Genomic DNA, 17128 nt, shown 5'->3' on the forward strand with positions numbered 1-17128 from the left:
TACCTCCTCTACCTCCTCTACCTCCTCTACCTCCTCTACCTCCTCTCCCTCCTCTACCTCCTCTACCCCCTATACCCCCTCTACCCCCTCTCCCTCCTCTACCTCCTCTACCCACTCTACCCCTTCTACCTCCTCTACCCCCTCTCCCTCCTCTACCCCCTCTACCTCTACAGCTGTATGTGTTTCTGGACCCCCTCGACCCCCTCTACCTCCTCTACCCCTAGTACCCCCTCTACCTCTACAGCTGTATGTGTTTCTGGACCTCCTCTACCCCCTCTACCCCCTCTCCCCCCTCTACCTCCTCTACCCCCTCTACCCCTTCTACCTCCTCTACCCCCTCTCCCTCCTCTACCCCCTCTACCTCTACAGCTGTATGTGTTTCTGGACCTCCTCTACCCCCTCTACCTCCTCTACCCCCTCTACCTCTACAGCTGTATGTGTTTCTGGACCCCCTCTACCCCCTCTAACTCCTCTACCCCCTCTACCTCTACAGCTGTATGTGTTTCTGGACCTCCTCTCCCTCCTCTACCCCCTCTACCTTCTCTACCTCCTCTACCCCCTCTACCCCCTCTACCTCCTCTACCCCCTCTACCCCCTCTACCTCCTCTATCTCCTCTACCCCCTCTACCCCTACAGCTGTATGTGTTTCTGGACCTCCTCTACCTCCTCTACCCCCTCTACCCCCTCTCCCTCCTCTACCTTCTCTACCCCCTCTACCTCTACAGCTGTATGTGTTTCTGGACCTCCTCTACCTCCTCTACCTCCTCTACCCCCTCTACCTCCTCTCCCTCCTCTACCCCCTCTACCCCCTCTACCTCTACAGCTGTATGTGTTTCTGGACCTCCTCTCTGTTCATTAAAGCTCCTGCTGTTGTTGTTTTATAAATGGGTATCATGCTCTGTTTCATAAAGTTAACCATGTGTTATTAACGCTGAGTTTAAAATGCATGGCACATGGCAGCACATTGAGACAATAAATGTCCAATATATATCAACATAACTGTTATTATTACAATGTGGCCAGAGAAAATGTTTAAGATCTTTACAAATAAAAACATTTTCTGAAATTGTAGGCTACTGATCATGTAGGCTACTGATCATGTAGGCCTACAGTAGAATGCTGATGTGATTACTTTGTTGGCTTTGCTTTGCAGGCACAGATACCGCCGCCGGTGCGCAATGCTGGCATCTTCCCTGCATCCTCCCTGCATCCCCCTCTTCCAATAGCGATCAGATATGCGCTTTCTCGTCCTTCCCACGACCACCGCCAGTCATATTCTCTCCTCCAATAGAACAGTTGAAACGCACGCGCTGCTCCTCGCGCTTGGTTGTGGGACAATGCGGGTTTGATCCAGGTGTTCATGCTATGCGGATAATTTGAAATACCGTTTCATTCTATTTCACAGGTAAGGCCGAAACGGCATGAGCATAATGCATGTAGAATAGAGTCTGTAGATTTACCCGGTTTTAGGGGATTGTAATGAGGGATTTTAAAACGGACCAGGACAGGGATAACTCTGCAATGCTTCGGAGGATGCTACCGCAATGCAGAAACGTCAGTTTCCAGTGCTGGCCGTGTACTGCAGGTCCACACTCATCATAGTCGAAGGGAAGTGCGTGTGAGGGTAATGTGCAGTCACTTTTCGACCGGTGAACGACTTCATTTTTTCCCGGATACTTACACGTCTGCACTTTGCTAAATTTAATAGGCTTCTGAAAAATTAATGTGGGCAAGTTACTCATCTAAGTTGTTTGTGAAAGTCTCATTTTGGGAGAGTACGCTGCAGCTTAGCATTGAGGAGAGGCAAGGTGGATTTGAAGGAGGATGCGTCCAGGGCTCATTGGGCAGGGCTATCCTTAAACCCGTTATTTGACCAAACTCCTGCAATATGTAATAATCATATATGTAACTGTCCTACGGTGGGCTGGCTTGGGGCATACCTTCTAGGCTGTCCTTCATTGATGTAGCACAGCCTAATTAGAGGCAATGACAGTGAACACACCATTAAACTCTGGCAATATTGGTTGTTGTCAATTCAGTTGCACATAAGGAGATGTGAAAACAATCAGCAAACTGCCATGCACAATACTATAACCACAGGTATTATAGGATGTTTATAGCTTTCATTTCATATTATTGGTGTTTGAGAGACAAAAATATCATTATTGAAGATATTTCATATCAGGGGAAATGACATTTTGGTGATTACTTTTCATGCACTCCAGGCCTTTATATTTCTCTGGATAATTCAGAAGTCAGAATACACATCTGAAAAGCACTGAAGCAGACATATATTAAGGTCAGTATTATTACTGTGGTGTTTCTCTGCATTCAGCCAGGAAAAACAGACACCCACTCAGTCAGTGGGCCAGGCAGGCAGCTTAATACTAGGCTGACCTAAATACGGGTGTCCCGTTGAACAGATTACAGAATGACAGAGAAAACCAACTCCCAGGACTTGATCAGAGATAGTAGACGAGAGTAGAATATGCTTACAGTCTTGTCTTCATCATATTCACTATGCCTCTGGATCCACTAGAACAATATCAGTTTAGCAGGTTGGTGCTCTGAGGAAGATTTACAATTCATTCTATTCTATTTCATTCTATTATATTCCATTCTCTTCTATAGCATTCCATTCTATTCTATTGTATTGCATTCCATTCTATTCTATTGCATTCCATTCCATTCTATCCTATTCTATTGCATTCCAATCTATTCTATTGCATTCCATTCTATTCTATTCTATTGCATTCCAATCTATTCTATTGCATTCTATTCTGTGTGGATTATAGAGGAGGGACTTCATGACACATTAGGTTAGGAAGATTACAGCCTCCAAGCAGCCTCATAAATTGGACCACTTGCATTTGCAAAGTACAGTAGTTGTTGATAAATGAGATTATGCAGTGGTCAAGTGTCAGGGCTGGGTCTGCTAGGCTACGGTACAAAAGCTGTTGTCTAAGTCTTTATGAATCACTGAGTCGTTCCTAGAGCTCCTGCTAGCCTAACAGGCAGCACATGCTAATATTGTCAGCCAGCCAGCCAGAAGAGAGTGTGACGAGGACTGCAGCAGCAGCAGGGTATCAGATGATATATGCTGGAAGCTGCTCAGTTGGAGAATCCTGAGTTAGTCCTCATTTATACTGAAATGCACCCTCCTCTGTTAGTCATCACTCATCCCCTATTTCAGCTTCCAGGAGTTGTGTACAGATCCTTGCGACATGGGGCCGTGCATTATCATGCTGAAACATGAGGAGATGGAGGCAGATGAATGGCACGGCAATAGGCCTCAGGATCTCATCACGACGTCTCTGTGCATTGAAATCGTCATTGATAAAATGCAATTGTGTTTGTTGTCCGTAGCTTATGCCTGCCAATTGTCTTTTTGTTTTCTCATGATTTGGTTGGGTCTGATTGTGTTGCTGTCCTGAGGCTCTGTTTGTGTTTGTGAACAGAGCTCCAGGACCAGCTTGCTTAGGGGATTCTTCACATCAAATGAAATTGTATTGGTCACATACACATGGTTAGCAGATGTTACTGTGAGTGTAGCGAAATGCTTGTGCTTGTAACGGCTTTCTTTCTGGGATGAAGGAGAGGACCAAAACGCAGCGCGGCTAGTGTTCAACATGATTTAATAAAGATAATAACGTGAACACTACAAGCTACAAAACAATAAATGTGAAAACCGAAAACAGTCCTATCTGGTGCAGAACACAAAGACAGAAGACAACCACCCACAATCCCCAACACAAAACAAGCCACCTATATATGATTCTCAATCAGGGACAACGATTGACAGCTACCTCTGATTGAGAACCATATTAGGCTGAACACAGAAACAGACAAACTAGACACACAACATAGAATGCCCACCCAGCTCACGTCCTGACCAACACTAAAACAAGCAAAACACATAAGCACTATGGTCAGGACGTGACAGTGCTTCTAGTTCCGAAAGTGCAGCAATATCTAACAATTCCACAACAAATACCTGATACACACATATCTAAGTAAAGGAATGGAATAGGAATATATACATATATGGATGAGCAATGACAGAGGACATAGACTAAGATACAGTAGATAGTATAGAATACAGTATACACATATGAGGTGAGTAATGCCAGAAATGTAAATATTTTTAAGTGGCATTATTAAAGTGACTAGTGATCCTTTTATTAAAGTGGCCAATGATTTCGAGTGTGTATGTAGGCAGCTGCCTCTCTGTGCTAGTGATGGCTGTTTAACAATCTGATGGCCTTGAGATAGAAGCTGTTTTTCAGTCTCTCGGTCCCAGCTTTGATGCACCTGTACTGACCTCGCCTTCTGGATGATAGCGGGGTGAACAGGCAGTGACTCGGGTGGTTGTTGTCCTTGATGATCTTTTTGGCCTTCTACAGGTTAATCTCTCTGTAGGTGATGGCTTTGTTATGGAAGGTTTGGGAATCGCTTCCTTTTAGGTGGTTGTAGAATTTAACGGGTATTGGCCTAATTCTGCTGTACGCGGATAATATTTTTGCAGAATTCTGCATGCAGTCTCAATTTGGTGTTTTCTGCGAATTCTTGGTTGGTGAGCTGACCCCAGACCTCACAACCATATAGGGCAATGGGTTCTATAACTGATTCAAGCATTTTTAGCCAGATCCTAATTGGTATGTCGAATTTTATGTTCCTTTTAATGGCATAGAAGGCCCTTCTTGCCTTGTCTCTCAGCTCGTTCACAACTTTGTGGAAGTTACCTGTGGCGCTGATGTTCAGGCCGAGGTACATATCGTTTTTTGTGTGTTCTAGGGCAACGGTGTCTAGATGGAATTTGTATTTGTGGTACTGGCAACTGGACCTTTTTTGGAACACCATTATTTTTGTCTTACTGAGATTTACTGTCAGGGCCCAGGTCTGACAGAATCTGTGCAGAAGATCTAGGTGCTGCTGTAGGCCCTCCTTGGTTGGTGACAGAAGCATCCCCCTCTCTCTCCTCTCTCTCTGTCTCTTAGGTCACAATCTGACTCTGGGACTGCATAGTAACATTAGGACAGACAGGGTTCAGTATAGTCGCTGGACAGACATGGTTCAGTACAGTAGCTGGACAGACAGGGTTCAGTATAGTAGCTGAACAGACAGGGTTCAGTAGAGTAGCTGGACAGACAGGGTTCAGTACAGTAGCTGGACAGACATGGTTCAGTACAGTAGCTGAACAGACATGTTTCAGTATAGTAGCCGGACAGACAGGGTTCAGTATAGTAGCTGGACAGACCGGGTTTAGTATAGTAGCTGGACAGACAGGGTTCAGTATAGTAGCTGAACAGACAGGATTCAGTAGAGTAGCTGGACAGACAGGGTTCAGTATGGTAGCTGAACAGACAGGATTCAGTATAGTAGCTGAACAGACAGGGTTCAGTAGAGTAGCTGAACAGACAGGATTCAGTATAGTAGCTGAACAGACAGGGTTCAGTAGAGTAGCTGAACAGACAGGATTCAGTAGAGTAGCTGGACAGACAGGGTTCAGTATAGTAGCTGAACAGACAGGGTTCAGTAGAGTAGCTAGACAGCCAGGGTTCAGTAGAGTAGCTGGACAGACAGGGTTCAGTATAGTAGCTAGACAGACAGGGTTCAGTAGAGTAGCTGGACAGACAGGGTTCAGTAGAGTAGCTAGACAGACAGGGTTCAGTATAGTAGCTGGACAGACAGGGTTCAGTAGAGTAGCTAGACAGACAGGGTTCAGTAGAGTAGCTGGACAGACAGGGTTCAGTAGAGTAGCTGGACAGACAGGGTTCAGTATAGTAGCTGGACAGACAGGGTTCAGTAGAGTAGCTGAACAGACAGGGTTCAGTAGAGTAGCTGAACAGACAGGGTTCAGTAGAGTAGCTGAACAGACAGGGTTCAGTAGAGTAGCTGGACAGACAGGGTTCAGTATAGTAGCTGGACAGACAGGGTTCAGTAGAGTAGCTGGACAGACAGGGTTCAGTAGAGTAGCTGGACAGACAGGGTTCAGTATTGTAGCTGGACAGACAGGGTTCAGTATAGTAGCTGGACAGACAGGGTTCAGTATAGTAGCTGGACAGACAGGGTTCAGTAGAGTAGCTGGACAGACAGGGTTCAGTATAGTAGCTGGGCAGACAGGGTTCAGTAGAGTAGCTGAACAGACAGGGTTCAGTAGAGTAGCTGAACAGACAGGGTTCAGTAGAGTAGCTGAACAGACAGGGTTCAGTAGAGTAGCTGAACAGACAGGGTTCAGTAGAGTAGCTGGACAGACAGGGTTCAGTATAGTAGCTGGACAGACAGGGTTCAGTAGAGTAGCTGAACAGACAGGGTTCAGTAGAGTAGCTGAACAGACAGGGTTCAGTAGAGTAGCTGAACAGACAGGGTTCAGTAGAGTAGCTGAACAGACAGGGTTCAGTATAGTAGCTGGACAGACAGGGTTCAGTATGGTAGCTGGACAGACAGGGTTCAGTAGAGTAGCTGAACAGACAGGGTTCAGTAGAGTAGCTGAACAGACAGGGTTCAGTATAGTAGCTGGACAGACAGGGTTCAGTATAGTAGCTGGACAGACAGGGTTCAGTAGAGTAGCTGAACAGACAGGGTTCAGTATAGTAGCTGGACAGACAGGGTTCAGTATAGTAGCTGGACAGACAGGGTTCAGTAGAGTAGCTGAACAGACAGGATGCTCTACAGATTTAGGGTGTCAGAGGTGTGCTAAGGACACTAAACACGACTATGGTATGCACCACATCCTGTGTTCAATCAGGAATGTATTATGCATGCAGCATGACTGCACTTTTTGATAATGGTGAGGTGAGGGGCGGAGCTATAGCGTGACCGGCTGCAGCCGATTGAGACTGGTGTTGTGTTGTCCTCTGAGAGAGCTGAGAGTACTGCAGACTCAGAGCAGCTCTCTCTCTCTCTCTCTCACCCTCTCTCTCTCTTTCTCTTTCTATTTATCTCTCTGTCTCACACTCACTCACTCTGTCTTTCTCTCTCTCTCTCTCTGTCTCACATCACACCCTTTCTCTTGCTCTCTCTCTCTCTCTCTCTCTCTCGCTTTCTCTTTCTATTTATCTCTCTCTCTCACACTCACTCTCTCACCCTCTCTGTCTCACCATCACACCCTTTCTCTTGCTCTCTCTCTCTATTTCTCTCTCTTTCTCTTTCTATTTAACTCTCTCTGTATCTCTCACTCACTCTCTCACCCTCTATCTTGCTCTGTGTTCCTCTCGCTCTCCCTATCGCTCTATCCTCACTCTCTCACTCTCTCCCTCCCTCCCTCTCCTCTCAGTATTCAGAAGGTGTGTCTTGCTGCAGGATGACTCTCATATGCTGCTGTAGAACTGATGTGTGAGCATGTGTGACGCCAGACAGGACCCGTCTGAGCCCTGCAGTTTGTGTGTGTGTGTGTGTGTGTGTGTGTGTGTGTGTGTGTGTGTGTGTGTGTGTGTGTGTGTGTGTGTGTGTGTGTGTGTGTGTGTGTGTGTGAGTGTGAGTGAGTGAGTGCATATTTTAACGGAAAAAGCCCTTCACAGAGAAAAGCCTGCACGACTACAGTATATTTGGGGAATATTGCTGACTCACGAGTGTTATAAATCATTTAAACATCCAAAGTGAATTGATATGGAAATAGCACACTGGGGGGTCCATCTAATAGAATCCAGTTGTATTTATACAGCTAAAAGCGGAATTGGGTATATACCAGGATATTCAACAATTAAACAAACCAAATGAATACCTGAATTCAGATCTGTGGCTGCTGCCACACTGAGGGTACAGTCAAACTGATAAGGATAGTGGAAGGGAACGTAAGAATAGAATCCATAGATCTGTGTGTGTGACATTGTGGTTGTTGTGGATATGAGGAAACACAATCAGCAATGATGAGCACAGGATCAAGCCATCATGTTATCTGAGTGGCTTTTAATTGTACTAGATACAACTCAGGCTCAGGGTTATTTCATTCAGCAAAGAAGATAAACAATAATTGTATTTCCTCTAACTGATGTCATTTCTCTCTTTCCTCTCTAGCTGATGTAATTTCCTCTCTCTCCTCTAGCTGATGTCATTTTTCTCTCTCCTCTCTAGCTGATGTCATTTTTCTCTCTCCTCTCTAGCTGATGTCATTTCCTCTCTCCTCCAGCTGATGTCATTTCCTCTCTCCTCTCTAGCTGATGTCATTTCCTCTCTCCTCTCTAGCTGATGTCATTTCTCTCTCTCCTCTCTAGCTGATGTCATTTCTCTCTCTCCTCTCTAGCTGATGTCATTTCTCTCTCCTCTCTAGCTGATGTCATTTCCTCTCTCCTCTCTAGCTGATGTCATTTCTCTCTTTCCTCTCTAACTGATGTCATTTCCTCTCTCCTCTCTAGCTGATGTCATTTCTCTCTTTCCTCTCTAACTGATGTCATTTCTCTCTCCTCTCTAACTGATGTCATTTCTCTCTCCTCTCTAGCTGATGTCATTTCCTCTCTCCTCTCTAGCTGATGTCATTTCCTCTCTCCTCTTTAACTGATGTCATTTCCTCTCTCCTCTCTAACGGATGTAATTTCTCTCTCTCCTCTCTAACTGATGTAATTTCTCTCTCCTCTCTAGCTGATGTCATTTCCTCTCTCCTCCAGCTGATGTCATTTCCTCTCTCCTCTCTAGCTGATGTCATTTCCTCTCTCCTCTCTAGCTGATGTCATTTCTCTCTCTCCTCTCTAGCTGATGTCATTTCTCTCTCTCCTCTCTAGCTGATGTCATTTCTCTCTCCTCTCTAGCTGATGTCATTTCCTCTCTCCTCTCTAGCTGATGTCATTTCTCTCTTTCCTCTCTAACTGATGTCATTTCCTCTCTCCTCTCTAGCTGATGTCATTTCTCTCTTTCCTCTCTAACTGATGTCATTTCTCTCTCCTCTCTAACTGATGTCATTTCTCTCTCCTCTCTAGCTGATGTCATTTCCTCTCTCCTCTCTAGCTGATGTCATTTCCTCTCTCCTCTTTAACTGATGTCATTTCCTCTCTCCTCTCTAACGGATGTAATTTCTCTCTCTCCTCTCTAACTGATGTAATTTCTCTCTCCTCTCTAGCTGATGTCATTTCCTCTCTCCTCTCTAGCGGATGTAATTTCTCTCTCCTCTCTAGCTGATGTCATTTCCTCTCTCCTCTCTAGCTGATGTCATTTCCTCTCTCCTCTCTAGCTGATGTCCGTTACAGACCTCCGTCGGTCTGTGTGTCAGTCAGCAGACAGTCATGTCTGTCACAGTCCTGGTCCTGCTGGTTCTCTCCTCCTCACTGTCACATACTGGTGAGTAGCTCTCAACACACTGCTTCTGTCTTCTAAACATGTCTTAGAATGAACTACATTAGACATCATGTGAGGACTGTTTTTACTAAGTCCAAGTTGTTCTGTTCCACCTCATGTGTGGTTGGAACGTTCTGATACAGTTTAATCCATGTTGTTCTGTTCCACCTCATGTGTAGTTGGAACGTTCTGATACAGTTTAATCCATGTTGCTCTGTTCCACCTCATGTGTGGTTGGAACGTTCTGATACAGTTTAATCCATGTTGCTCTGTTCCACCTCATGTGTGGTTGGAACGTTCTGATACAGTTTAATCCATGTTGCTCTGTTCCACCTAATGTGTGGTTGGAACATTCTGATACAGTTTAATCCATGTTGCTCTGTTCCACTTCATGTGTGGTTGGAACATTCTGATACAGTTTAAGCCATGTTGTTCTGTTCCACCTCATGTGTGGTTGGAACGTTCTGATACAGTTTAATCCATGTTGCTCTGTTCCACCTCATGTGTGGTTGGAACGTTCTGATACAGTTTAATCCATGTTGCTCTGTTCCACCTCATGTGTGGTTGGAACGTTCTGATACAGTTTAATCCATGTTGCTCTGTTCCACCTAATGTGTGGTTGGAACGTTCTAATACAGTTTAAGCCATGTTGCTCTGTTCCACCTAATGTGTGGTTGGAACGTTCTAATACAGTTTAAGCCATGTTGTTCTGTTCCACCTCATGTGTGGTTGGAACGTTCTGATACAGTTTAAGCCATGTTGCTCTGTTCCGCCTCATGTGTGGTTGGAACATTCTGATACAGTTTAATCCATGTTGTTCTGTTCCACCTCATGTGTGGTTGGAACATTCTGATACAGTTTAAGCCATGAGAAACTAAACAGTGTACTTTTTTTCTCCCGTCATTTTGCAGAGGCAGTGTTGTTTGGTGAGCCCAGGATCTTTGGAGGTAAGCGGAGTCTGGTTTTGAATCTCATGACCATTTACTCTGTAATGCACTGACATGCAGCGTTAACTCCTACACGCTGAATCTCAGTCAAATGGGTCTGACTTCATGTGTGTTTATCCACCAATCACAGTCAAATGGGTCTGGCTTCATGTGTGTTTATCCACCAATCACAGTCAAATGGGTCTGGCTTCATGTGTGTTTATCCACCAATCACAGTCAAATGGGTCTGGCTTCATGTGTGTTTATCCACCAATCACAGTCAAATGGGTCTGGCATCATGTGTGTTTATCCACCAATCACAGTCAAATGGGTCTGGCTTCATGTGTGTTTATCCACCAATCACAGTCAAATGGGTCTGGCTTCATGTGTGTTTATCCACCAATCACAGTCATTAAAGTTATATTGACGTAATGTTGCTGTAACGTTGTTGTAACATTACTGTGACGTTGTGCCCTGTCAGATGACGCTACTGGCTACGGTCCAATATTTGAAGAGGAGCCTCTGGATATCGTCTACACAAAGGAGTCACCTGACCGATATATCTCCATGAACTGTAGAGCACGGGCCAACCCTGCACCTACATACAGGTAACCCTGCACCCACATACAGGTAACCCTGCACCCACATACAGGTAACCCTGCACCCACATACAGGTAACCCTGCACCCACATACAGGTAACCCTGCACCCACATACAGGTAACCCTGCACCCACATACAGGTAACCCTGCACCCACATACAGGTAACCCTGCACCAACATACAGGTAACCCTGCACCCACATACAGGTAACCCTGCACCCACATACAGGTAACCCTGCACCCACATACAGGTAACCCTGCACCCACATACAGGTAACCCTGCACCCACATACAGGTAACCCTGCACCCACATACAGGTAACCCTGCACCCACATACAGGTAACCCTGCACCCACATACAGGTAACCCTGCACCCACATACAGGTAACCCTGCACCCACATACAGGTAACCCTGCACCCACATACAGGTAACCCTGCACCCACATACAGGTAACCCTGCACCCACATACAGGTAACCCTGCACCCACATACAGGTAACCTGCACCCACATACAGGTAACCCTGCACCAACATACAGGTAACCCTGCACCCACATACAGGTAACCCTGCACCCACATACAGGTAACCCTGCACCCACATACAGGTAACCCTGCACCCACATACAGGTAACCCTGCACCCACATACAGGTAACCTGCACCTACATACAGGTAACCCTGCACCCACATACAGGTAACCCTGCACCCACATACAGGTAACCCTGCACCCACATACAGGTAACCCTGCACCCACATACAGGTAACCCTGCACCCACATACAGGTAATCCTGCACCCACATACAGGTAACCCTGCACCCACATACAGGTAACCCTGCACCCACATACAGGTAATCCTGCACCCACATACAGGTAACCCTGCACCCACATACAGGTAACCCTGCACCCACATATAGGTAACCCTGCACCCACATACAGGTAACCCTGCACCCACATACAGGTAACCCTGCACCCACATACAGGTTACCCTGCACCCACATACAGGTAACCCTGCACCCACATACAGGTAACCCTGCACCCACAAACAGGTAACCCTGCACCCACATACAGGTAACCACACACACATACAGGTAACCACACACACACACACACACACGCACGCACGCCTGAACGGATGCACACAAACACACCCAAACAATACCTATGTGTACAATTCATTCAGGTAACACACATTACATCACATATCATTGGAAAACTAAAGTTAACATTTTAAAGATCTACTGCCATGTAGTCACAGACATTCACAAGGTGTTTTGAAGGACTTTGATTGGTTCTAGAGTCGTACAACTTTCAGAGGACATGGAGAGGAATGACTCATTCCAATTTATACAACAAACAGCAATTTATGGGTAAAAAGGGAGATCCACATTTCCCCCCCAGATGGAGGCGTGATAACTGGGAGATCAAGCTGATGGAGCTGCCTAATGAACACTACAGTCTGGTGGGAGGGAACCTCATCATAAACAACCCTGAAGAGAAGAAACATGCCGGGACCTACGTCTGTGTCGCCAAGAACGTGTACGGCACCGTCATCAGCAAGGAGGCCAAGGTCAAGTTTGGATGTGAGTATTGTCGCGAGCCATGACTGAATTTCATGTTGAGAGAGACTAGTACTGGATGTGAGTGAAACTGGTTGACTCTGGTCAACAGGTTCTATTTCTCTCTCACAGTAGATTTGCTTATTCACATCCCCATGGTTTCTGAAACTGAATTGACTAACTAACACAGGAAGTATCATGTCGTGTGTGTAGTCTCTAAGTCATTGCTTCTGTCTGTGGTATACATCTGTGTTGTCTGTGGACACCTGGAATCGTAACTATATGCTAGAGTTAAACTGACCATGGCGTTATCTTTCTCTATCTCCAGACCTGGAGGAGTTCCCAGATGAAGAGAGAGACCCTGTGACCGTGAAGGAGGGCCAGGGGGCCGTCCTGCTCTGTGCTCCTCCCAAGCGATGGCCAAGTTAGTACCTCAGACTTACTAGAATACACATGATGGCCAAGTTAGTACCTCATACTTACTAGAATACACACGATGGCCAAGTTAGTACCTCAGACTTACTAGAATACACATGATGGCCAAGTTAGTACCTCATACTTACTAGAATACACATGATGGCCAAGTTAGTACCTCATACTTACTAGAATACACATGATGGCCAAGTTAGTACCTCAGACTTACTAGAATACACATGATGGCCAAGTTAGTACCTCAGACTTACTAGAATACACATGATGGCCAAGTTAGTACCCCAGACTTACTAGAATACACATGATGGCCAAGTTAGTACCTCAGACTTACTAGAATACACATGATGGCCAAGTTAGTACCTCAGACTTACTAGAATACACATGATGGCCAAGTTAGTACCTCAGACTTACTAGAATACACATGATGGCCAAGTTAGTACCTCAGACTTACTAGAATACACATGATGGCCAAGTTAGTACCTCAGACTTACTAAAATACACATGATGGCCAAGTTAGTACCTCAGACTTACTAGAATACACATGATGGCCAAGTTAGTACCTCATACTTACTAGAATACACACGATGGCCAAGTTAGTACCTCAGACTTACTAGAATACACATGATGGCCAAGTTAGTACCTCATACTTACTAGAATACACATGATGGCCAAGTTAGTACCTCATACTTACTAGAATACACATGATGGCCAAGTTAGTACCTCAGACTTACTAGAATACACATGATGGCCAAGTTAGTACCTCAGACTTACTAGAATACACATGATGGCCAAGTTAGTACCCCAGACTTACTAGAATACACATGATGGCCAAGTTAGTACCTCAGACTTACTAGAATACACATGATGGCCAAGTTAGTACCTCAGACTTACTAGAATACACATGATGGCCAAGTTAGTACCTCAGACTTACTAGAATACACATGATGGCCAAATTAGTACCTCAGACTTACTAGAATACACATGATGGCCAAGTTAGTACCTCAGACTTACTAAAATACACATGATGGCCAAGTTAGTACCTCAGACTTACTAGAATACACATGATGGCCAAGTTAGTACCTCAGACTTACTAGAATACACACGATGGCCAAGTTAGTACCTCAGACTTACTAGAATACACACGATGGCCAAGTTAGTACCTCAGACTTACTAGAATACACATGATGGCCAAGTTAGTACCTCAGACTTACTAGAATACACATGATGGCCAAGTTAGTACCTCAGACTTACTAGAATACACATGATGGCCAAGTTAGTACCTCAGACTTACTAAAATACACATGATGGCCAAGTTAGTACCTCAGACTTACTAGAATACACATGATGGCCAAGTTAGTACCTCAGACTTACTAGAATACACATGATCACTCAAATTAACAGTCATACTTGTCTTTTCCTACTAGCTCTGACTCTGCTGATAGCTACTCTATTGAAGAAAAATGTACTTACTATGACTGTAGTATGTGGTTGACCCACCTAGCTATCTTAAAGGCCCAGTGCATTCAAAAACATGATTTTTATGTGTTTTATACATATTTCCAGACTATGAGGTTGGAATAATACTGTGACATGTTCTGCCAATCACAGCACATTCTCAGTTTTCACCTCCCCACTCAGACCACTCCCAGACAGTCCTAGAAAAAGTATTGCTTGAGAAATTGCTCTTGGCTAAAAAATATTTTAATTGAAAACAATCGCAGTAACGTACTTAATTGTCATCCAGAATTGATTTGATAGTGAAAGAAAAATGGCTACATTGGGCCTTTAAGATCAATGCACTATCTTCAAGTGGCTCTGGATAATAGCGTCTGCTAAAGGACTCACATGTAAACATTCTGACTTGTAATCTATTCAGTGCTGAGTCATATTCAGTGCTGAGTTATATTCAGTGCTGAGTCATAGAACTTCATGAAAGCTGTTCAGAACACCGTTGTTGACAGTACCTCAGAGTTACACAGGACACAAACTAAACCCCCCTGGAGACTCAGAGGTGATTCAGGTGAAACCGACCACCACGTTCTTACTAGTTGTGTTTTGTGTTCTTCTCCTGTATCCCAGCTGAGGTGACGTTCCGTTGGATATACAACGAGTTTCCGGTCTTCCTCCACCCGGATAAGCGTCGCTTCGTCTCTCAGAGCACCGGGAATTTGTACATCTCCAAGGTGGAGGCGTCAGACGCAGGGAACTACTCCTGCTATGTGTTCAACCCACAGATTGGCAAGGGAGTCTACTCCAAGTATATCACTCTTATATCTACAGAAGAGAGTGAGTAGCCTGTAGCTGTGATACCTATATAGTACACTAGTTTATAGCTGTGTTACCTACATTATATAGTACACTAGTTTATACCTGTGTTACCTATATAGTACACTAGTTTATAGCTGTGTTACCTACAGTATATAGTACACTAGTTTATAGCTGTGTTACCTACAGTATATAGTACACTAGTTTATAGCTGTGTTACCTATATAGTACACTAGTTTATAGCTGTGTTACCTATATAGTATACTAGTTTATAGCTGTGTTACCTATATAGTGCACTAGTTCATGACTGTGTTACCTATATAGTACGCTAATTTATAGCTGTGTTACGTACAGTATATAGTACACTAGTTTATAGCCGTGTTACCTATAGTATATAGTACACTAGCCTATAGCTGTGTTACCTATATAGTACACTAGTTTATAGCTGTGTTACCTACAGTATATAGTACACTAGTTTATAGCTGTGTTACCTATACAGTACACTAGTTTATAGCTGTGTTACCTATGTAGGACACTAGTTTATAGCTGTGTTACCTACAGTGTATAGTACACTAGTTTATAGCTGTGTTACCTATATAGTACACTAGTTTATAGCTGTGTTACCTATGTAGGACACTAGTTTATAGCTGTGTTACCTACAGTGTATAGTACACTAGTTTATTGCTGTGTTACCTATATAGTACACTAGTTTATAGCTGTGTTACCTATATAGTACACTAGTTTATAGCTGTGTTACCTATACAGTACACTAGTTTATAGCTGTGTTACCTATATAGTACACTAGTTTATAGCTGTGTTACCTACAGTATATAGTACACTAGTTTATAGCTGTGTTACCTATGTAGTACACTAGTTTATTGCTTTGTTACCTATATAGTGCACTAGTTTATAGCTGTATTACCTACATAGTACACTAGTTTATAGCTGTGTTACCTACAGTATATAGTACACTAGCCTATAGCTGTGTTACCTATATAGTACACTATTTTATAGCTGTGTTACCTATATAGTACACTAGTTTATAGCTGTGTTACCTATATAGTACACTAGTTTATAGCTGTGTTACCTATATAGTACACTAGTTTATAGCTGTGTTACCTACAGTATATAGTACACTAGTTTATACCTGTGTTACCTACAGTATATAGTACACTAGTTTATAGCTGTGTTACCTACAGTATATAGTGCACTAGTTTATAGCTGTGTTACCTATATAGTACACTAGTTTATAGCTGTGTTACCTACAGTATATAGTACACTAGTTTATAACTGTGTTACCTATATAGTACACTAGTTTATAGCTGTGTTACCTATATAGTACACTAGTTTATAGCTGTGTTACCTACAGTATATAATACACTAGTTTATAGCTGTGTTACCTACAGTATATAGTACACTAGTTTATAACTGTGTTACCTATATAGTACACTAGTTTATAACTGTGTTACCTATATAGTACACTAGTTTATAGCCGTGTTACCTATATAGTACACTAGTTTATAGCTGTTTTACCTATATAGTACACTAGTTTATAACTGTGTTACCTATGTAGTACACTAGCCTATAGCTGTGTTACCTATATAGTACACTAGTTTATAGCTCTGTTACCTACAGTATATAGTACACTAGTTTATAACTGTGTTACCTATATAGTACACTAGTTTATAGCTCTGTTATCTACAGTATATAGTACACTAGTTTATAACTGTGTTACCTATATAGTGCACTAGTTTATAGCTGTGTTACCTATATAGTACACTAGTTTATAGCTGTGTTACCTACAGTATATAATACACTAGTTTATAGCTGTGTTACCTATATAGTACACTAGTTTATAGCTGTGTTACCTACAGTATATAGTACACTAGTTTATAGCTGTGTTACCTATATAGTACACTAGTTTATAGCTGTGTTACCTATATAGTACACTAGTTTATAGCTGTGTTACCTATATAGTACACTAGTTTATAGCTGTGTTACCTATACAGTACACTAGTTTATAGCTGTGTTACCTATATAGTACACTAGTTTATAGCTGTGTTACCTACAGTATATAATACACTAGTT

The 17128-nt window shown here is 43.5% G+C and overlaps 1 protein-coding gene across 2 annotated transcripts in view; it reads left to right on the forward strand.

The window, feature by feature from the left end:
• Positions 1 to 1256: 1256 nt before the first annotated feature.
• The window catches only part of LOC129843048 (contactin-1-like), a 37936-nt gene continuing 22064 nt past the window's right edge, over positions 1257 to 17128 (forward strand). The window contains exons 1-7 of one of the 2 annotated variants that reach the window (XM_055911774.1): positions 1257 to 1405; positions 9164 to 9270; positions 10179 to 10214; positions 10675 to 10801; positions 12186 to 12367; positions 12672 to 12767; positions 14855 to 15061. In XM_055911774.1, coding sequence (XP_055767749.1) covers positions 9216 to 9270; positions 10179 to 10214; positions 10675 to 10801; positions 12186 to 12367; positions 12672 to 12767; positions 14855 to 15061 — 703 coding nt within the window. In that variant the 5' untranslated portion in view covers positions 1257 to 1405; positions 9164 to 9215. Of the gene's footprint in view, positions 1406 to 1545; positions 1625 to 9163; positions 9271 to 10178; positions 10215 to 10674; positions 10802 to 12185; positions 12368 to 12671; positions 12768 to 14854; positions 15062 to 17128 lie in introns of those variants that run through there. The other variant, XM_055911775.1, reaches the window with a different exon arrangement.

This window comes from Salvelinus fontinalis, unplaced genomic scaffold (assembly GCF_029448725.1).
Source record: "Salvelinus fontinalis isolate EN_2023a unplaced genomic scaffold, ASM2944872v1 scaffold_0095, whole genome shotgun sequence".
Classification (NCBI taxonomy): Eukaryota; Metazoa; Chordata; class Actinopteri; order Salmoniformes; family Salmonidae; genus Salvelinus; species Salvelinus fontinalis.